General features: G+C 34.1%; 2 protein-coding genes across 6 annotated transcripts; one reads left to right on the top strand and one right to left on the bottom strand.

Annotated features, from left to right (window-relative positions):
* Positions 1-363: 363 nt before the first annotated feature.
* LOC149907639 (uncharacterized) lies at positions 364-11359 on the top strand. The gene is made up of 4 exons (XM_090102662.1): positions 364-526; positions 1244-1460; positions 1834-1984; positions 11201-11359. Exons 1-4 carry the CDS (start codon positions 498-500, stop codon positions 11296-11298), a joined length of 495 nt encoding a protein of 164 aa, XP_089958788.1. The 5' UTR covers positions 364-497; the 3' UTR covers positions 11299-11359.
* A 1454-nt stretch (positions 11360-12813) lies between these two features.
* Positions 12814-22857, bottom strand: Naa35 (N-alpha-acetyltransferase 35). Of its 5 annotated transcripts, none has more exons than XM_090102645.1 (15): positions 22761-22857; positions 21713-21795; positions 20983-21134; positions 20334-20557; positions 19553-19733; positions 18906-19095; positions 18222-18403; positions 17559-17798; positions 16859-16999; positions 15781-15944; positions 14963-15152; positions 14023-14139; positions 13825-13865; positions 13389-13482; positions 12814-13036 (listed from the first exon to the last, which is right to left on the bottom strand). In XM_090102645.1, exons 1-15 carry the CDS (start codon positions 22808-22810, stop codon positions 12896-12898), a joined length of 2190 nt encoding a protein of 729 aa, XP_089958771.1. In that variant the 5' UTR covers positions 22811-22857; the 3' UTR covers positions 12814-12895. The 5 variants fall into 5 exon arrangements, with proteins under 5 accessions (XP_089958771.1, XP_089958773.1, XP_089958772.1 ...); XM_090102647.1 differs by having other exon boundaries at positions 22652-22799; XM_090102646.1 differs by lacking the exon at positions 22761-22857 and adding an exon at positions 22544-22609.
* Positions 22858-23053: the final 196 nt, after the last annotated feature.

Here is a 23053-nt window from a genome sequence, read left to right as displayed (position 1 = left end):
ACAGAGTGATATAGTTACCTAGTGAATTTGTTGTCTGGAACTGTTCTACTAAATTGTGTTCATATTTTTTTGTGTGTGCACGAAGTAGTTGAGGTGATTTTTATTTCAAACTGTTTGTCTTTCGTTTCAGGAATACTGAAAGTGTGGGGGTGTATCTATAATATTTTGGCATAAAATTTTTGAATCTACGAGTCGAACCTTATCTCATAATTTTATTTTACTTATTTTATTGATAAACTGATCTACCACGTAGAGACATATGTGTTATGTAGTGCTATAAATTAATAATCGTCGAAATAAACATTTAAAGTAAAACAGTATGAACGAGATTAAACAATAAATTCAAAATTTCCTTTACAATTAATTTCCTCAAGCACTATCTATGATTAAATAAAAAAACAACACAAACTTTGTAAAAAAATCGAGAACAGTTTTCTCAAAATTCCTAGAACTAGGTATACCAACCACATACCAACTTAACCTACCTACCTACCTCGATGGAGGATATAAATATGTTTAAGAGAAGGTAAATAGATGAAAATTAACTACATAGTTACTAATATGCGAAAGTGTACTTATTTGTCTCTCTTTTTGTCAAACGGAGCGATTTTGTGATATTATTATTTTTGTATCTGTAGATAGTTAGGAGGCTACGGAGTAACACAAGCTACTTTTTACTGCCATGTAACATCTTTTGGTAAATTCCTTGGCCTACGCAGGCGAAGCCGCTGGCGTAAAGCTACAGCTAGTAGATATAAAATAATTTCTCCTTTATGTACTGATTCCGAATAATTTATGAGCACATAATAAATGATCATAATTAAAATAAAACTATAAAATAAAATCTCTTTATTAGTCTAAGCAATGTGTGTTAATATAAAGATGACGTAATGACGATTGATTGAATACAAAGACCCCTTTGTAAATCATTTAGCGCAAAGTTATAAACCACTATCATAATTTGTACAATAATTATTTCCTTACACGCTTAATGAAAGGAAATAAATTAGGCTTAGAGTCCCCCATTACTAATGTGTATGTACCTATATACTGAAATACAAATATATTGCATAATAGTTCACATTCCCTTTACGTATTAGAATTATTAGGTGATGAGCCTTCTGTCCTACCTAATGTTTTATATTTGTCCTTATAATCATAAGAGTGATTTTACCCCGAAAACCAAAACAGTCGTCCAAACAATCGTCTACAAATTAAGGTATAAAACGCAATTAAATTCCAGTCCCACAATGGAAGAAGAATCCGGCTGTCAACTCCGTAAGCGAAGGTTTGCTGGAAACCCGAATTTAGCTCTAAACTTGGAAGTAGGGTATCAAGTGAATGAAGGCTGCAGCAGTCGTGGTACTCCATCGCCATGTCATAGCAAAGTGGCCGCCACGCCGACATCAGCTCAACTCCGACAGGAATTCAGAAATAAACAGCAGTCCTTTGATTTGCCGGTTTGTTATTCATGTAGTAATATCCAAATAAAAATAAGAAGATTCTTATTTTGTACATAAATAGATATAAAGAAGAATATTTGTAATTTTTATTGTTTTAACGAACTCAAAAACTACTGGATTAGAGCAAAACTAGATCATTCCTAAGTTGCATGTAGGTAATACATTTCGATTTCAAGGGTCACGTTTGGTAAAATTAAAATTAAGGTAATATGATTATTGATATTAATCAAACATAATCAACTTAACTTTGGGACGTAGATATTATGTGTGGCTTCTTCTTAAGCTTTAAGGTAGAACTAATAAGAAATCCGTTGTAGGTATTAGAAAGAAAGTAAGAATTTAATCCAATTTAGAAATATAATATTTCCAGGTTGAGGATTGCGAAGAAATAGAAATAATAATAGAGAGTGATGAAGAAGAAGGGGAGAAAGAAGAGAATGCGACAGCTGTTATTAAAGTAGACCGTCCAATTACACCAACGCCTGTGCAGGACTTTGGAGCTAGCGTCGTGTATACTGAAGGTGATTAAATCCTTCGTCATCTAACTAATATTATAAAGCTGAAGAGTTTGTTTGTTTGTTTGAACGCGCTAATCTCAGGAACTACTGGTCCGATTTGAAAAATTCTTTCGATGTTAGAGTGATGAGCCCATTTATCGAGGAGGGTTATAGGCTATATATCATCACTCTAAGACCAACAGGAGCGGAGCAATGCGGGTGAAGCCGCGGGGCACAGCTAGTGGATAATAAGAACAGATCCAAGAACAGTCCATATACAATTTATTCATTAGCAAAATTGTATCCGATAAGCATATCCGGCAACAAATTCCCGACGGTTAAAGTGATATCAATGGATGCATATTGGATACAATTAATGTCGTTGAATAAAACATACAGGAACATATATACCTACACTAGCCAACATAAAACTGATGAAATACCTATTAAAGAAAATTATGATCTGAAACAAATTTACCCATATAGAGAATTTTCTTCTCTTCTTATTTGTTTTTAAATACATACCTTCTCAAGACTTTAATAATTTCACAAACATCAGACTTTGATATTTAGTTTAGTAGCATTCAAAGTGTCCCTTCGTCCAGCATACTCACCACAACTCACCATGGAATCCTGATATTTCATGAATGTCAAAAAACTGTTCTGAAATAGTGCTAAATAGTGCCCAAAGGAAAAAAATAGTGCTCTTGTACTTGCGAAGTTATAGCCATAGTTCGATGAGTATGCTGGACGAAGGTTTCGCCCAGCATACTCACCTCCGTCCGGAGAATCTGTATACGCTTCAAACATAATTCATACTTCAAAAAATAGTTCCCAAATAGTGCCAAACGGTGCCCAAAAAGAAAAAACAGTGCTCGAATAACTTCGGAGTTACAGGCTTCGTTCAGTGAGTATGCTGGGCGTAGGTTCTACGCCCAGCATACTCACCTCAATGCGCGAATATCGAACGAGCTATAGGAACAATATACGTCTCAAAAAATTGTGCTTGAAATAGTGCCCAATATCAGTCCAATTTTTGCTTGACTTTTGACCTAGAAAACCATTAAATTTGATTGTAAACTTCTACATACATTACATTGAGTACAGTCGAATACAATATTATTAACTTTCTTTCTAACAATTTTTGTCTTGTGTAAATTATTTGTTTTGTTATATTGTCTATGTAAGGGAGTATTTACTTTAGAATCGCAATATTATTAATTACACATTATTTTAATAATACTTTATAATAATATGATTAAGCCTTCGCGCGTCGCATGGGACCCTGGTAGCTAGGAACAATGATTTTATATATTTGTCTAGATCACGGCGCTTGAAGGATTAAGATATCAAATGAAGTAAATCATGCATGAAAAATAAAGTTGCTGTTATTAATGCTTACATTACAACTGACAAAATTATTCAAAATAATCATTTTCCGGATCAAGGACGGTACCACAACGTTTACGGAATTGACCTGTATTCCTCATGTGATAAAGTTCAATATAGTGTGGCAGTAATGGATGCACGTACGGTCAATAGGTATGGGGCTTACGACGCGCGGCGCCCGCGACGCTAAACATTTTTTTATATGTATATTATATACAATATTAAAACTACAATTTTTTCTATTTACATTGATTATATTATGAATGTTAACAAAAGCTGTGAACTAGTTAACTAGAATTCTGATTACTTTGGCCCTTTAAATAGTAATAAATAACGTAAGTAATTAAAAATGTTTTTTATTGCTAAACCTTTCATTGATGAAACTATTGGAAAGAGTTTTAAAAATTTGTATAACTATGTCACAGTACTAGTTTTGACTGGTTATAAGTTTTGCCTGCAACATATATACAAAAAGAAACTGTATAATTTCCTTTTTACAATTTTTCAAGATATTAATTTTATTGGCTGCAAATGACTGTTTTTATTCAGACAAACACACAATGCATTGAAGTAATAGACTTCATTTACGCTTAAAGTTTCATTCATTTATTATTATTTATAAATATATAATAATGCATTTAATCGAAAGTTTTTGACATGTGAGAAAATACCATAATTATTTCCAATAACATGAAGTCTACAATTAGAAAGTTTAATATTTTTGTCCAAAAACATGTGTCGACGACTGTACCCCATTTTACGTTAGTATGTAGAAGTTTACATTAAAATTTAATGGTTTTCTAAGTCAAAAGTCAAGCAAAAATTGGACTGATATTGGGCACTATTTCAAGTACAATTTTTTGAGACGTAAATTATACCTATAGCTCGTTCGATATTCGCACACTGAGGTGAGTATGCTGGGCGTAGAACCTACGCCCAGCATACTCACTGAACGAAGCCTATAACTCCGAAGTTATTCGAGCACTGTTTTTTCTTTTTGGGCACCGTTTGGCACTATTTGGGAACTATTTTTTGAAGTATGTGTAGTGAATGTCCTTCCCTATTATCGGCTCTTAGACGCACACGACCTCTCACTCCGACCGCCTGCAGCCAACTGAGCTGTGTAAGCGGTGTCACCGTTGCACGTGCGCAAGAGATGACATAATACTTCCGTCTCTTTCACTCACATACACTACATCCCTCCTTTATTTTAGAAATTTTTAATTTTTTCAATTAATTTTATTAAATAAAATATTATGTTCTATTCGGGTATGTTATATGTATGCTTCTTATTCTAGTCTATACCTAAGCACCAGTATCAGTTAGTAAACACAACTCAGGGACACGTCCGCTCCATACCAGCGATAGAGTAGAATGTGTCACCTGGCCTAGTAATATAATTCTATCTATATGCAACATCTCTCCTTTTCATTTTTTTTTTTTTTCCATTAAGTATATGTATATTCAAAATTATAATAATTTTTACAATATATGTATTCAAATCGATATTAATTAATAATTTTTTCAAACTCAAACCTTCATTCATCAACCAGACCTCGTCCAGAAACGTTTTAAAATCGTCAGTATAAGGACAAAATATGAATTTACCACTGGTTCGGAAAGCCGCCTCAACAGAGAAGAGCCGGCAAGAATATATAGGCATATGGTCGCTCCTTCAAAATCATATAAATGTAACATCTTACATAGGTATTTATAATAACAATAATGACAATTTATTTAAGTATACGACAATCTATCATGAATAAGTTGTATACTTATATTTAAGTTTATTAAGTCATTATTTATTTATTAACCAATGGGACGAAATCGTTTTCAGTAACTTAATGTATATGTAAGGTATAATGTTTAAACTATGTTCCTTCTGTAACTTAACTATACTTTTGACTAGCTGTACCTGTACTGTACCTGTACTGTACTTAACCTGTTTTATTTTTTCCTTACATGACTATTGCACTACCTTGTTGATATGTTTCACTCACTATTTATCATGACCTGCACTCCAGGTCATTTAGAAGAGGTGAATGCTGCTTCTTCTGACGCATAATTTAATTCACTTTACCTGCACCGGCATCTGCACCATCTAAGTAACCACTGTTTTCCCACATACTAAAATTATTAATAAACGATAGCTGCAAACCGAATTATTACCAAGTGAAATGCCTATAGACTGGGTACATACTTAAATGCTCGGTTATTATTTAATATCTATATTCTGTATATATGTACTTCGTTACTAAAACAATATATTATGTTCCGATTTTAATTCAATATACCTAATAAAATCGGAATGTAATATAATATGTATATATCTGTACCCTAAATAATATAATAAATATTATACGGCAAAATTTTAACCAAACATTAATTGGTTCATTATTTATTCTTATTTAAGCAACAACAACTTATCATAATATGATCCTTAGGCACAGGGAAGATTTGTTTATTTATTCGTTTGTCCGTCTCTCTTTCATATCGCAATAAAGCGATTTATGATATATTTTTGGGTGATAGTTTAGAGGCTAGAAAGTGGCAGCCTTTTTTATAGCGCATTAAAAATATTTAATTCATACAGATACATAGTATTACAATGTTAAGGTTCATAGTTATCAATTATTTAAATACCAACTTTCGGGTATAAACCACTCTGACAGAATTATAGTCTTAAGTGGAGCTTGCTCTGCAACAGTACAATATCATACTATACTGTGCCATTGACTTCTGTTGAACCGCTTTTAGCTTCACCTGTATGTTCGTATGACTGTATGCAACCGATTCTTTTCGATTCGCTTATGACCTACCCAAACCGTACAGATTTAACTTCAGTGACAATATTACAACAATTTATTGACAATACAATAATGAATATTTAGTAAAGCGTGATTAATAATGTATTACTTTTTTTTTTTATACTTCTTATTGTAACCTCAACACACACGCGGTGTTGTTCATTGTATGATTATTACATTAATAACACATAGGTATTTAAAATTCAATTAATGTAACGAACCTAAAACGAATCAAAATGTATCATTTTGTTGATGACTTTTTTTATTTGTTACTTATGATAACATTTGTATTTGTATTACTGACAACTTAATAGCCACTTGAAAAAGAAAAAGATAACTTAATGACAATAATAATGGCTAGACATTAATCACACATTAATGGTCTGAAAATAAGTAGTTGGATACATATTTTTTTTTTAACTGTACAATGTTAACTGTAACAATCAGTAATACAAATTTAACTGTAACAATCAATAAAAACTTTGTTACCTATAACTATATAAGTATTTGCATAAATTAATTAACTTGAATTTACAATATTCAATTTTGCATTTCGAAATCAATACCACTATACCACCTCAATATTGTAGAGATTGATACTTGGAATTTATATTCTGACTAAGGCACGAATGGTGACCTTTTCGCGATAATACATTTTTTTTTTTTTGCTTTGACAAGAAATCTTTAACGTATTTCTTAATTGATAATCTTTTATTCAATCTAGTACGATATCCATTATTTTTTCGCAGCGGTGTTAATGCATTAGGTGCGATATTTAATGTTCAAAAGATGAGCTCTTAAAAGATGTATTATGTGTCTTTCTAAAACACACAGCGTTGGATGAAGAAAGCTGTCTATGAATCCTATATATCTCTATAAAATAGGGTCACCTTACCGAATATCGATGGATCTTTCACCTCACTAGCAAGAGTCCCTAGTATGTCATCTGTCATCGCCAATTTGACATCGCCTTTGAAGTGCTGTCATCTGCCAAGCTCATAGCGTTTATGAATTCGTGCGCAATAACATCGCGCAGAATTTATTTAGTATTTATCTCTAGTAGAAGTGATGTTTTTCACTTTAAAACACATAAAGCGTTAAATTTTAGTAGTAATTGGTGTTTCTAGTGTTTTCTCGTCTATTATAAAATTGGTGTTTTTAAATTAAAAACAGTCGTTATTAATATAGTAATAACTAGATGCGCATGGTGTATGATTTTACCATGGTTCTTACATATACCAATATTTGCGGTATGATGTGGTTATGATCCATTTTTTATTTTACATTAAATGTTCGTCTTGAAATTGACCTTTATTATCTATCTAAAAATTTTAAGTGTATATTTGACAGGTTGTTTGTCACTATACACTATCTATCAAAGTAATCTACTATATAAAGATAAGTCGGGTTTTCCTTCCTGACGCTACAACTCCAGAACGCACGAACCGATTTCCACGGCTTTGCACTCGTTGGAAAGGTCTCGGGCTCCGTGAGGTTTATAACAAGGAAAAGGTGTCTCTGGTGCGAAACGGACTTCGCCAGGTTTGCTAGTTATTAACAATTAACGATTCATATTTTATGCCAACTGTCTATTGTCCAACTATTGTCTTTCACGGTATATTATTGTATAAATTACGTAAAAGTCGTTTTCAACGTTCCAACATGTAATGATTAACAGTGTGTTATACCTAACCCCAAACCGGGGTGCTACATTTCCGCTGAGGGAGTGGTGTTATGCTACTGCTACGTTCCGTTTAGAAAGCTTCTACATACCCGCAACGTTCCCGCGCAGGGAATTGTCGCGTCCTTGCCACGTTCCGATAAGGAACCTCATACGCTGCTACATACCGCTTAAGACCCATCTTCAGTAGTACTACGACATTGCTACGATTGCCGCTGAGGAAATCCTTCTACGTCTTGCTTGCTTCGGCTCCTTAATTCCTGTTGAAGGAATTCAGCGACCAACCCCTAAGACACCCTACCGCCTAGCCTTCGCAACGAGACGCGCACTCCATCTTACGTCCACCTATATCAGTAAGAGCCCTACCGGAGGGTTTGGACCTAGGCACACCACGACCCTTATTGTTACTGATATTTATATTTTATTTTATTAATTAACTTAATTAATTGTCGACTGTATGGTGAGTATCTAGTTCTTATTATTATTTTTTTTGTTTCCACCTCACCTACAACGCCACATAGTATATACAATAAAAATGAATAGCCAAATATGTTGCTAAGTGTAAAACTCAAACCTCGGCGCGCGGCGTATCGGCTCGACCAATTCGGATAATATTCATGTTCCAATTCGTTTAAAGAACCGATAAAAGGCGAAAGAGCATAACAACGTCTGCCAGGTGGGTAGTTTGAAATAATGAATATTGAGACTACTCTGTATGTCTCTCATTCCATTTATTTTTGTTTTCGAATATTCATTGTTTTATTACCTTACCCTGTTTATCATTATTATATTATCACTTAACCTGTCTAACTTTATAGTTGTCGGTTAAATGTGCAATACCTATCGCAGATATTTTAGGTATTGTTATCATTATGATTATTCTTTCGTTGTTTAACAAAATCTGCTATGAAATTATGAAAATATTAAGTCACTTTTAGATAAGAATAATAAAAGCTACTGTAAATATTTTAGTATTTACTGTATGCTCTTAAAAATTGTATTATTCCATTTTTTATTTGGATATCAATACTAACCGTAAGTATTTTCGAAGATACAATCTATCTTACGAACAATACTTCACTGTGAAATGGTGACGAACTATCACTTTTTTTTTTTTAAGATCGCGTATTTAAGTGCATGAATTCGCAATATATGGGCATCACCCAAAATATAAACATTTTATACGAGCATCACCCGTATCACATCACTACAGGCATCACCTGTATTGTAATTATATTACGACTACCAGGCATCATTTGGTATAAAATTACAAAGTACACACGGGCGTCACCCGATTTTTGTTTTTTGCACTACCAGGCATCATCATCTGGTATAACATTACAAAATACACACGGGCGTGACCCGATTTTTGTTTTTGTACCACCAGGCATCATCTGGTATAACATTATAAAATACACACGGGCGTCACCCGATTTTTGTTTTTGTACCACCAGGCATCATCTGGTATAACATTATAAAATACACACGGGCGTCACCCGATTTTTCTTGACCACCAGGCATTATCTGGTAACACAGTACAAAGTACACACAGGCATCACCCGTTTTTTTTCCTGTACTACCAGGCATCATCTGGTAACACATTTCAAATTACGTACACGGGCGTTACCCTTTTTAAAGTGAAACTTTTATTACATCGTCTCAAACTTTTTGGTCTGTGTAGCGCATGTCGCGTGACGGTCGGCTGCCGAGTAGGTATAAAGCAGTGTTCGGAACCGTTCGAACAGTTTCACTTTTACCGTGGTTTCATAAAACCACACAACATTTTTTTTTGTCAGGCTTCATCTTGTAACATTATAGCTTGACAACAACTTTAGAAATCCCTTGTCGTGGTCCACATCACCATCGAAACACATACATCAACTTACATGAACTTCCATAATGTTACTATATTAGCCTGTCCATGAAACTTACGTTCCTTGCATGATAACCATTAATTACTTCTTTATGCAATAATGAATAATCTTAAATAATACTCATGCAACTTCACATCGAGTAATTAAATAAGATATAAGTGGGTATTTGGTATAATTATATTTTTGTAACCAGACAAATCTATTCTGAGCTGATCGGGAATCGAACCTTCTTAGCTCATTTAATCATGTTTAACCAATCCATTAAGCAGGTTTTTACATATCAGTATCAATAAATTTATATGTAAACAAATGTCCCAAAATAATAATCTACAGCCTCGACTAAACAAAATATCACATTTAGTCTCGCATAACGCAGTTACAGTCCTATGCATGACTACGTGAGTACATATACTGGACGACGCTAGCTGTATACCCGTACACTGTACAGTGTATTTATCAAACAGGCACCATACGCTCGAGCAATAAAGACAGCCCGCGTATGCATTGGTATCAGTGTAGTTATGTATACGAGAAACAATTTACAAACCTACTTTATCCTTCTGGCTACAATTATTTAAGAGGTTTTGCTAAATCTTTATGTAAACGAAACCTTCGTTTTCTACGGCGCGGAGGCCGGAGGCCTCTCGAAAGGCACGCACATGTTATTTATCTACTTTGTGCGGATATATTTTTTATGTAAGCGGCACAAAATATCATAATGAAAATAGGTATGTGTGTATATTATTATTAACTTTAATATTCTCTTCGATGTAACTTGACTGTGGATATAATTAGTTCAATAGTTATCACAGCACACTTATTTCCTCCCTTTTTTTTTTGTTTTGTAATTTTTTTTTATTATCAAAAAAAAAAAAATTACTTACATTTATTCCCGATTTACCTCGTCGCCAAAAATGTAGTGAATGTCCTTCCCTATTATCGGCTCTTAGACGCACACGACCTCTCACTCCGACCGCCTGCAGCCAACTGAGCTGTGTAAGCGGTGTCACCGTTGCACGTGCGCAAGAGATGACATAATACTTCCGTCTCTTTCACTCACATACACTACAGTATGAATTATGTTTGAAGCGTATACAGATTCTCCGGACGGAGGTGAGTATGCTGGGCGAAACCTTCGTCCAGCATACTCATCGAATTATGGCTATAACTTCGCAAGTACAAGAGCACTATTTTTTTCCTTTGGGCACTATTTAGCACTATTTCAGAACAGTTTTTTGACATTCATGAAATATCAGGATTCCATGGTGAGTTGTGGTGAGTATGCTGGACGAAGGGACACCATTCAAATCAGACATTCAAATGCTTTTTAATTATACATTTTTAAAGAACAGAAAAAATCGGGTCAGGCAGGCAAACTCGGTATGGCGAAAGACGCGGATTCGAATTTTTTCTTTTCTTTAAAAATTTATCAACATAATATTTACCTGTAAAGGAACGTTTCATAATATAATGTTGATTTATTTTACAGGGCCCCAAGCAATGGATTTCTTGAACGTAAACGCCATTGAACATGATTGCTATACCGACGTCTCGGACGCTGACTCAGATGATGAAGAGGAAAACTAAATTTATTGTTCATTGCTTGCAAATTAAATAAGTAGAAGACTATAATATTATAAAGAACTATTATATAAGAATTTTCACGTAAATAATTTATTGGCCAAATAATTTAATCTTGTAATTTTATACATGAGATTTAATAAGCAACTAGCAAAATTGCAATCTTTGTCTACTCAGCTTTGAAAAACTAAAATGCGAGAGCATATTTGAACCGATTACAGTTGGAAACAAATTGTAGAATTATTGAGTACCTATAGGTATTTGATTATCATTAGTTATCGTTAATCGCTTAGTATGTAGGAATAATATCTTAATTGTTTAATCAAAATCAAACAAATTACGTATAACCCGCGATAGAGAATAGATCTGAAGATGGCGACGGGTACTTATGCTACGGTTGGCAAATTAAGTTCTCTAACATCGTTTTTTTTGGTTCATTTGTTTTTTTAAGTTCGTTACAAAAACTTGACGAAAATAAATATGTAACAATCAAATGTAACGCAAACAAATAACAATCAAACTCAACAAAAACAACAAATATCGATGAAAACAACTCGGAAGTCGGAGTGCGTCAAGTAGCTTGCGGAAAGTGAATCGCGTCTGATTAATTTTTTGCAGTACTTACTGTGTGAGTACAGACAGCAATAGAGTCAGCGGACGCCATCTTCAGATCTATTCTCTATCAGCGCGGCTTATATTATTTATTATTTTTGTGACCATAATATATTGTAATATTTCGCATATGTGACTGTTGCATAATATGCGGAACTATGTATTATGTTTTAAGTATAGTATTTTAATATTATCTGTGGTTTTAGTTATGAATTTGAAGGTAATCTCAATTATATTAATTTTTAAATTGAAATACGAAAGATTATTTGTTTCTAATAGCTATTTTTGTGAAATCTAAGTTGTATTATTGTACATTACATTAATTTGAGTGGTTGAAAACTAAACGGGTGCCTTTTGAAAATAATGACACTTTAAACCGGGCGAACTCCGTTTCGCCACCAGAGACACCTTTTCTTTGCTATAAACCTCACGGAGCCCGAGACCTTTCCAACGAATGCAAAACCGTGGAAATCGGTTGGTGCGTTCTGGAGTTATAGAGTTCAGGAAGAAAAACCCGACTTATTTTTATATAGTAGATTACAATAAACTATTATCATATAATGATATGTATAGTTTATGCACTTATATTTGAATAAAGTTAAATATTAATAAATTTGGTTTTATTTTTTACTCCCAATGTCTTTCATAAGCCTCATAATATCTTTCTAGTTCTGCCTTACGCAATTAAAACACTAATTATATTTTCTATACTAAAATACAAATTCTAATTACATAAATAAACAACAAACTCACGATCACATTCGTACACACACACAACCACACTCACACACAGTTTCTCATTTCTTCAGTTTGTATATTAAATTAATAACACAATAAAATATACACATGACCGAAATAAACATAAAAGAACTTATTAAAACCCGTTTTAAAAGGAATAATAAAAACGAATTACACTTGCAAAACATGTATATTTGAGCGTATAATATCTCATACATAAACGACTAGCATTTATAAATAAAATACAATATATTTAAACCAATTTGATAATAGGAAAATGTCTATGTACAGAGAAATCGAATTCAGGTTGAGTTGTGGAGTCTTTCTTATGGCCATCTGCTAAAAGCTTTAGTACTATGAAATTTGTTTTTGCCACTTTTAAGAGATCTGTGACCTGAAAAGAAAAAGGAAAAAAAATATTATAATCGCAACCAATGTTTGTGTCTTCTTATAAATGTAAAGATAGAGCATGAAAGTTTGAAAATGAGCAAATCAAGGACAATAATGATAAGATGAAATAAGGCTTTTTATTTGGAGACCTCGGACTAAGAAGTGCTACTCTACAATATTATGTATCTTTTTGTTATATTTGATTTACTTTCAGGACAGAGTTGGATGAAAAAGATTTTGCTCATGGAATTTACATACATATTTTTACAGACTACCTTATTTATTCATTTATTTCATTTGCGTATATTCGAAGTGCTGTATGAAATAGTAAATCAATGTCATAAAATTTATATTACCTCTTGATCAGGTGTTGTGATAGTCTCCAAGAGATTCCTTGCTTGCTGGAAATGCTTGCAACCGCCAAAGTACAAAATCACAGGATTTTCATACCTATAACAAAAGAAAATATTTACAGATAAGGCAACATTAGCGTTGTGAGCACGGTGAGCGTCGCGAATTGCATTTTGTTATACCGTTAGCAAAAAAGAGGCCCATCGTCTGTTCCGCTTTGTTCCGTCAGCAAAAAACTTTTCAGTAGTTCGTTATGCCTTGTACCGTCAGCAAAAAAGTACTTACTGCAACGGTTTTGTCATTTCACAGAACTCGTGGTAGTGCACCTGTGGCAGTGTGAGCACGGAGAGCGGCGCGAACCTGTGCTTGTAGCGCACCTTACTGTTAAGTTGCAGTTTATCATACCGTCAGCAAAAAAAACATTATTTAATAAATTCTTACTGTAGTGGTTGTGTCATTTCACAGAACTCGTGGTAGTGCACCTGCGGCGGTATGAGCACGGAAAGCGGCGCGAACCTGTGCTTGTAGCGCACCTTACTGTTAAGTTGCAGTTTATCATACCGTCAGCAAAAAAAAACATTATTTAATAAATTCTTACTGTAGTGGTTGTGTCATTTCACAGAACTCATGGTAGTGCACCTGCGGCGGTGTGAGCACGGAGAGCGGCGCGAACCTGTGCTTGTAGCGCACCGCTTCGTTGTCGAACTGCGATTGGGGCTGACGGATCTTGCCTTGCAACTTGAACGCTACGAGCGCCTGTAAATTTTATAGAATACTATTATTAAGCCACGAAAATAAGGAGGTTATCTTATGTTTCATTTCAATGTGCGACCCATCCATAATAATATTATAAATGCGAAAGTAACTCTGTATGTCTGTCTGTTACGCAATCACGCCTAAACTACTGAAACAATTTTCATGAAATTTGGTATGGAAATATTAGGATACCCGAGAAAGGACATAGGCTACTTTTTATCCCGGGAAAATGACGCAATCCCGGAAATCCCACGGGAACGGGAACTATGCGGGTTTTCCTTTGAAAACGCGGGCGAAGCCGCGGGCGGAAATCTAGTCGTCTATAAACCCCCGTAACACTGATATGATCGTTAAATTACATAGCAATTAGTTACCAATTCAAAAAAAGGTTTTAGAGAGAAGAGCAGGCAAGAAAAAATCCATTATTGTCTTCTTTCACGTCACACGGGTATGATTACACAGATATAAACTATTAGTCTAAAGATAACTTTGCTAGAATGATATAAATTACTTTCCACCGAAAATTTCTTATGATTAAAGGCGAGGAATAGGTAGAGGTAGTTTACAAACAGCAATTTTTGAATGACCGTCAAGACGTATAACATCTCAGTCTCCCCGTGACCACGCTCGCTGTAAAGTGTTCGAAACGTCGGGAAAATAATAGAATGAATAAATCGCGTTTAAAATCCGTTAAAAAGTCTTTAATTTCTAAATGTATAATACTCGCGTAAAATCAAACATAAGAAAATACTATAAAGGCGACTGGCGAAGTTGTGGGCGGAAATCTAGTTACATTAAAGACTTAAAATCAAAGTAAACCTACCTTATAGTACCCTCCACACATATTTTGCAGTACTTGGCACAATAACCCCTCCCTCGCGTACGGGCGAGCACGTTTCTTCAACTTTCGGGCACCGCTTTTCTTTTCACATCGTCTTCCCGCTTCCCCGGAGAGACCTTCAGCTCGACCGAGCGCTGATACCAGCCAGCCGTAGAGAAACTCGTATAGATACCTGATATATGTAATTATTTAAGTACATGTATTGCATCGAGTAAACATAATAATATCATGCCAGCAGGTAAAAATAAAAAAAAGATGGGTTGCACTCCGGGAGTGCCGGCAGAAGTGAAAACTTGATTGTTAACGTTGAGCATGTTTGATATTTTGGAATGGTATCCGTCTTACGCTTTTTCGATCAGGTCACGTGTCCTGACGCGAGTTTAAGATTTTATACCCATTACAGAAAAAGTGCTCAACGCCGCTAAAGAAGTTTTCACTTCAATAATACAATAAAAATGCATAGGATTTGTTGTGTGAAAATACGGACATTACTGTGCTCAGGAGAATTATTAAATGTTATTTAAATAGAGATAATATTTATTACGTTAAGAATTTTACGTTTCTAAATCTAAATTCATTGCATTCTGAACTATCACATAGATATGATTTTTAACCATAAAATAATATATTCTCTTCAAAAAGATAAATAGAACAAACACCTACAATATTCCTGCCAATCCTTTATCTACTCAATCTCAACTTATTTGAAGAGATAGAAAAGAAAGTGTACTACCGTGCACACTAAAACCAATGAAGAACTATTAATTATCTACATTAACATCATATCTAAATACACTCACCAAAATATATAATGGTACTCATGTACACTGTACAACTCAAGCTCCAAACCACTCAAAAGATAAGCGATCATAACTCTCAACACGTGGTACAGTATCCAAGTGCCGAAGCACGCACGCGGCGGAGTTCCCGCCGCACTACTAACTAACGCGTCTACACTTTCCGCCTGGAAAAATAAATTAAATTTTTTATTTGCTTGTGATCTAGATGTGTATTGGAACTCGTCGAGTACCCATTTCAAGAAAAAGTGGGATAAATCTATACTAATATTATAAAGAGGAAAGGTTTGTATGTATGTATGGTTTTCACGTATAAACTACTGAACCGATTATAATGAAATTTAGCACATATATAGAGGGTAACTTGGATTAACACATAGGATAGGTTTTATCCCGGAAATCCCACGGGAACGGGAACTATGCGGGGTTTCCTTTGAAAACGCGGGCGAAGACGCGGGCGAAAAGCTAGTCATATTAATAAAAGAATTAATATTCGAAATATGTAAGATATATATTAGAGCATGTTTGTTTGATGAAAACAACAAATAAAAATAATAAAATATTAGTGGATAAAAAATATTTTAGTGAAAATCCATTTACTTCATATCCAATCAATCAGCCTAGCATGAATGTCCATGGATGACATTGGAAATGTTACAAAAACAAAATTGTCTGTGTATAGCTACTATAACACATTTAAAAATAACCTCCTCTGAAAATTATGAAACATTTAAATAGCATCTTGTGATTTAAAAATAAGCAATTATACGTTGAGGTATTATTACTAGAGAGGGCACCACAAACAAAATATGTGCAACAAGCGCGGTGGCGCGGGGCGGCTAGTGAGTCTTACACTTTGTAGATATTCTGCCTCTTATTACTTATAAATTAAAACCAATCAATGTAACAAATAAATACTGTTTATCTTATTAAAAAAAATATGAATAAACTTATCAATTAAAACCAATCAATGTAACAAAAAAATTGAGTTTGAGACGATTGACTCTAACTCGTGTTAAAAAAAGTGTAGTAGCGATGTCCTCTCTAGTACGTAGTACATGTAACTCAATGCAATTATAACCTCTTCCTGCAAAGTCGCGAACTCATCAAGCAACATGGCGAGTTTGTCGCGTTGCCTCGCGCGGTTGTGGCCGCACACTTGCAGTAGCACGGCGAACGGACGCACGCAACGCGCAAGGAAATTCTCTACGAATTCGCGAGCCTGAGAAAATTTAATATTATTTGTTTAAATATATTGGTATTATAGAATTAATATGTTATTAGAGTAAAAAAAATAAATTAATCTGGCTGGAGGCAATGATTCAATGTGGACTGATAATTTGAAATATACGGATAATTATCGAAATTGCTTATTGAAATACAAATCACATAATATTATTACGTCAGCGAAAAATAATACTTTTTCAATATTTCATATCATAGATGATTTGTGAAAAAATCATCATTAGTCATTTTTGCAAAGAATAGGCTATGATGTTCTTTTTTGTGAGTTTGTCTAATATAAACATGCAATTAAATTGATAGTGTTGTATCAGCACATACTGTGAAAACATATAAAAAAAGACGGGTTGCACTCCGTGAGTGCCGGAAGAAGTGAAAATTTGATTATTAACGTTGAGCATGTTTGATATCCATCCGTCTTACGCTTTTTCGATCAGGTCACGTGTCCTGACGTGAGTTTAAGATTTTATACCCATTACAGAAAAAGTGCTCAACGCCGCTAAAGAAGTTTTCACTTCAAAAAATGATATATTACTCACTGGAGGCGCACCAGACGTAGATTTAGCGGTCAACGCAGGCGGATTAACAAAACACTTGACCGAATCCCTTAAAATCTCGATAAACACGTGATGTGGTCTCGTCTGACCGGTTGGACCAGTGTTTAAGGCACCTTGAGCCATGGACGCCATAGACGCGGGGGATGGACTCAAGTATAGCAACTGTAGCGCTGATCGTGAGAGAATGCACGCACGTTGCCGGCTGAATTCCATGAAGAAATCCTGGAAATATTGTATTTAAGATGAATATAAATTTAAAGTTATCATTTAATAAAAGTGGCATGTTTCATTCCTAAAATTTATTAAGCTATTGATTATTTCTTAGATAAAAAAAGACGTCTGGCACTCGGGGACTGCCGCGGTAAAGCTATTGCATAGCATGCCTTCAAGCCACACCTCCGAGCCCGTCGGAGTGGGGAGCGTGAGGTTTTTTCGTTACAGAATTTCTCGATTCGGTTCCCGCGCTCAAGGCCCGCGATAGAAGCTATGCATTAGCTAAATAACGGTTTATTTATAAACTTCATCCTAAGTCGACAGCACAGCGATAAGCCACTAACTTTTTAAATGTGAATACAGTTCAGTTTTTTTTTGTATTAGCACTTTTTTTCATATCAACAAACAATATACAATTACAACAAATCTTACCAAAGCAGTATGAAAATTAGTACAAGACGTGATTTTCCACGCGTGTCGCAATCTTGTGACGATCTCGTCAAAATATTGCAAAGCCTCAGGACGAGGTTTGATTCTTGTGTAGCGCGGAAATGTGGGCGGCAGTAAACGTTGGTTTATCATTGGCTCAAAACCCATTGGATTTGGTGCGTCAGCTGAAATATGCAATAAAAAAAATTGTTACGCATGATTCTTTATTTAAATAAAATACTTATTATCAAAGCAGTGATGAAAAACAGTAAACAGTACAGTTACATTTAAGTGGCGTACATAGTCTTTGTAAATAAATATGACTTGAATGAAGTGATTTACAATATCTATTTATCTATACTGATATTATAAAGCTGAAGAGTTTGTTTGTTTGTTTGCGCTAATCTCAGGAACTACTGATCCGATTTGAAAAATTCTTTCGAGACCTTTCTCGATAAATGGGCTATCTAACACCGATAGGCTATACTATATCATCACGCTAAAACTAACAGGAGCGGAGCAATGCGGGTGAAACCGCGCAGTACAGCTAGTTATTATTTATTGTGTGATTGGGCATAAAAATGGAATTAATTCAAAGCTTTGGGATAATTGACTAAGTTCAAACTAATCAATTTCAGAATAAGACATAAAATACCTATTAATACCCTTTAAAAAAAAGCAACTTACAATTTTCAACAGGCTGAGTTCCTTTCCCAGCGGTTTTTATGATAACCTTCATCATTTCGGAGCATCCATTCAACAATGCGACACAATCTGCCCCAGATTGGGAGTCTCGTTTCGTTATCAATAGAAGCGCTTGATAAAACATTCTAGTAAACCTTATTCGAGCGGCTAGAGCTGCCCAGCCGTTGTTAGCCTGAAAATATTCAATCACTTTAATTAAATAAATAAATACATACATCATTTATTTGCACCATTATAATATGTTTCAAAAAATTAATGACCCAGGCTCCTAATATAGTTGTAAACTGTTTTTCAGGAGCCTGTGTTCACACTAATTTATTATTATTGTTTGCTTGTTTATACTATTTACAATAAGAGTATACTCAGAGAACCAATGAATTGAGAACTAAATTACTTAAAGCAAAGAATATCAAATATAAAATTAATAGCTGTAGTTACTGATAGAAATGTTCCTTACACAAACAAACCATATTTTTTTTCATGGAATTTTAAGCTAATCCTTGCCAATTCTGTGTAAAATCACTCATTTTTAAAGTTTAAAATAGTTTTTTCAATATTTTATGTGAATTTTAATCAATACTACATACTACATTATACTATAACCCAGAAAAGAATAAATAAAAACATACCTCATCTTCAATACTCTTTGCTTTCTTATTCAATTCCTCTTCCTGTTCTCGTAGCATGGCGATACATTTCTGTTCTGTGACATCTAGACTTGCGTCATTCGAGTTACCAGACAGCGGAGTAGACCCTAATCTATAACCATAGCCAACTGGAAGGAAATCCTCTTCTTCAAATACTTGGGCTCTGAAAAATGTTAATATAATTATCAAATCAAATCGAATCAAATCATTTATTCATCATAAATACAATTAAATACATAATCATTATCTTAATTAATTGACCCTATAAAAAAAAATTATTCAAATATTTTTTCTGGAATAATAATGAGAACTATTTCACTAATAGATTTCCTTTGCTAGTGGGTAATCTAACTTTTATGCTGTATTAGATTGGACAAATTATTTTATTATTTCACATGTGTGTAAACTTTATTGTAATATTTATGATGTATTAACCATCATCACAGTATAAAATTGTATACATAATACTGAACAACAAAAAGGTAAAAAAGGTAAAATCTGCAATTTATGAAAGCAGGTTAAAACACTAAAAAACAAAAAAAAGACGTGTGGCACTCGGGGACTGCCGCGGTAAAGCTATTGCATGCTATGCCTTCCAGCCACACATCCGTGCCCGTCGGAGTGGGGAGCGTGAGGTTTTTTCGTTACGGAATTTCTCGATTCGGTCCCCGCGCTCAAGGCCCGCGATAGAAGCTATGCAATACCTTAACTATTCACTTATCACCCAATTCATTATAAACAATAAAAATTAAAGAGAACTTACTTATTAATACATTCCCTGATGCAGTCCAGTAATTTATAAATGGCAACACAATATGCCTTCAATGTCTTATTTGGTATAGAGTATGGCTGATGAAGGTATAGATTGGTAAACACTGTTTGTGCTAGTGAATGTCCCTCAAGCCATGAGACAATACAAGCCATGGTCGCATCTATTATGCCTATCAACTCGCTGGGTTCCAAGTCATCAATTTTCAACTTGCCACACTGGAAAATGTAAAATTATTTAAACTATATCAATATGAAAAGCTTTCAATTCACCTTCATTTCAAATGACAGAAAGGTGAATAAATAACATAGCAATGAATCAGAATTGGATTTCTAATTGTGTTAGAATAATATACTATTTACATTAATAAAAACTTATATATTTTATATTATTATAGTATTAAACTATGTAGGGGTCCACCCCGGCTTCGCCCGTGTTCTTTGTCAGGGTCTAAAGATTGTCTGTGTCAAATTTCATCAAAATCGGTTGAGAGGTTTAAGCGGGAAAGCGTAACAGACAGACAGAGTTACTTTCGTTAGGGATAATATTATTAATACCAAAAATAAGTTGAAAAATCAAAAAATGCTGCATTAAATAAGTAGAACAATTTGAAAAAAAATTGGAAAAAGAAGGTTTAACTTACTGCAACCGCCTGTTGAAAATTCAAAGGTTTTGGGTTGCCTCTATTGCACATGATGCCGGCGTCCATCTTGGGGTCCATCATTTCAATTGCTGACATAGCCTCAAACAGTCCAAAGAGGTGGCCATCATGAAGCAGTTCACCTAACTGCAGATCTAATAAAAATACCTTATTAGTATATATAGTTACTAGCGGTCCGCCCCGGCTTCGCCCGTGGTACATATGTACCACGCAATAAAAGGTAGCCTATGTTCTTTGTCAGGGTCTAAAGATTGTCTGTACCAAATTTCATCAAAATCGGTTAAGAAGTTTAGGCGTGAAAACAATACATAATTACATAATTACAAACTTTTCCTCTTTATAATATTAGTATAGATAAAAAATCGAGCCAAATTCACTACTCTTTCAGGTAAAAACTACTGGACGGATTTGGATGAAACTTTACAGGATATAAGTTATACATCAGAATAACATATGAGCTATAAAAATACTTGATTTTGTATGTGTGTCCGTCCACAGCTGAAACTGCACGGCACGGCTAGTAATTAAATTTACAGTACATTGTAAATTATCGAATTTTTAAATATGAATTTATTGTAATACACTTAATTATATAACTGTAAGCTATATCCCATTGTAGTAGTATTAGTACAAATTTTTTTTGGGTAGCGATCTGCTCGTGAAATTGATGTGTGATTTAATTTAAATAAATAAATTGTGTAAATGGCTTTACCTTGTATGTGTTTAAAGAAATCACTCGTAATGTCTACCCAATTATAGGTCACCTCCGGTGCTGGGCCTAGGGAATCCATGGCTCTATAGGAATAAAATATAGTTAGACAAATTAAAGAAACACAACACAATAACAGAAACAAGACAAACATGAATTGAAATTTAATTTTACCAAAAATAGTTGTGTTCAAAAGTTAAATGACAAAATAAATTGACAATATCAAGAATTTTTTTTGTATAAATTTATTGATGATAGGTACTTATTATTATACTTTTTTGGAAAATATGTTTGTCTATATTATTTTATATAAACAGATTATAGTTTGGTTTTCACTATTTACCTAAACAATAACCAAAATGTGTTTCAAACTTCAATCATAAGTCCAAAAAATACATATAAACAGCATTTGTTTTGTTATATTATATTGTTACACTCATTGAGTTTGTTTCTACTATTTAAAATGATCCTTGATACTTATGCAAAGCTATTATAATTATAAAAATGTTTCTTTGAGTGGATCTATCTATAAATAGGTCTTTAAATATTTAGGAAAAGAAATAGAGAAGGTGTGTGTAAGAATAGTGTGCTAAAAATATTTGTAATAGGTAGGTACTTAAAATGTTTTATACAGAAATTGGCAAATGCGTGTGGTAGAAGTAAGATTTTTCAACATCTCCAAGCAATATTTAACACTAAGCATACCGGTGCTTCAATTTTGTAAGCATTATTTTAACATCAACAGAATGACATAGTATACAGTAATAAGATACGAATTTAAACTTGCACACATAAAGCCATATAACACACACCGTGCAAGCTTATTTTACTAACCCGTCACCATAATAATAATCATCGCTATCACCCATTTTTATAGTCGGACAATATAGAGGACCTACAAGAAACAGAAACCGAATTGGAAAATATTCATATAGTAATCACCTTCACTCGAATAGCAATGTACGGCAATCTTAAAACATAATATATATCATAAATAGATAATGAATTATTCAATATTTTATTTTTAAAACAATTTGTAAAAGGTATTTACACTTTGAACAAGGCTGAAAACGCTGAATATTGAAGCACCGCATAGGCCATAGATTTAATAGTAACTTGACATTTATGACTTGTCAGTTGTCATTTGTCAGCTATCTGTCAAGTGTCAATGACCAGCTCGGACGAGAGCTCGGAGCAATTAACAAGCCGACCCTCAGAGGAATAAGAGCGAGCGCGCACGAGCAACTTTGTCTCCGCAACTTTTTTGTCTCCGCAACTATTTTGTCTCTCCCACCTATGGGCTAGTATGAAAGTGCGCGCACGTAGCGACGCAACTCCCCATAC

The sequence above is a fragment of the Colias eurytheme genome, chromosome 6, assembly GCF_061535395.1.
Source record: "Colias eurytheme isolate Ceu_HAF_F1 chromosome 6, ilColEury1 Martin Lab GWU primary, whole genome shotgun sequence".
Taxonomy (NCBI): Eukaryota; Metazoa; Arthropoda; class Insecta; order Lepidoptera; family Pieridae; genus Colias; species Colias eurytheme.
This window is presented reverse-complemented; position numbering and strand designations above follow the sequence as displayed.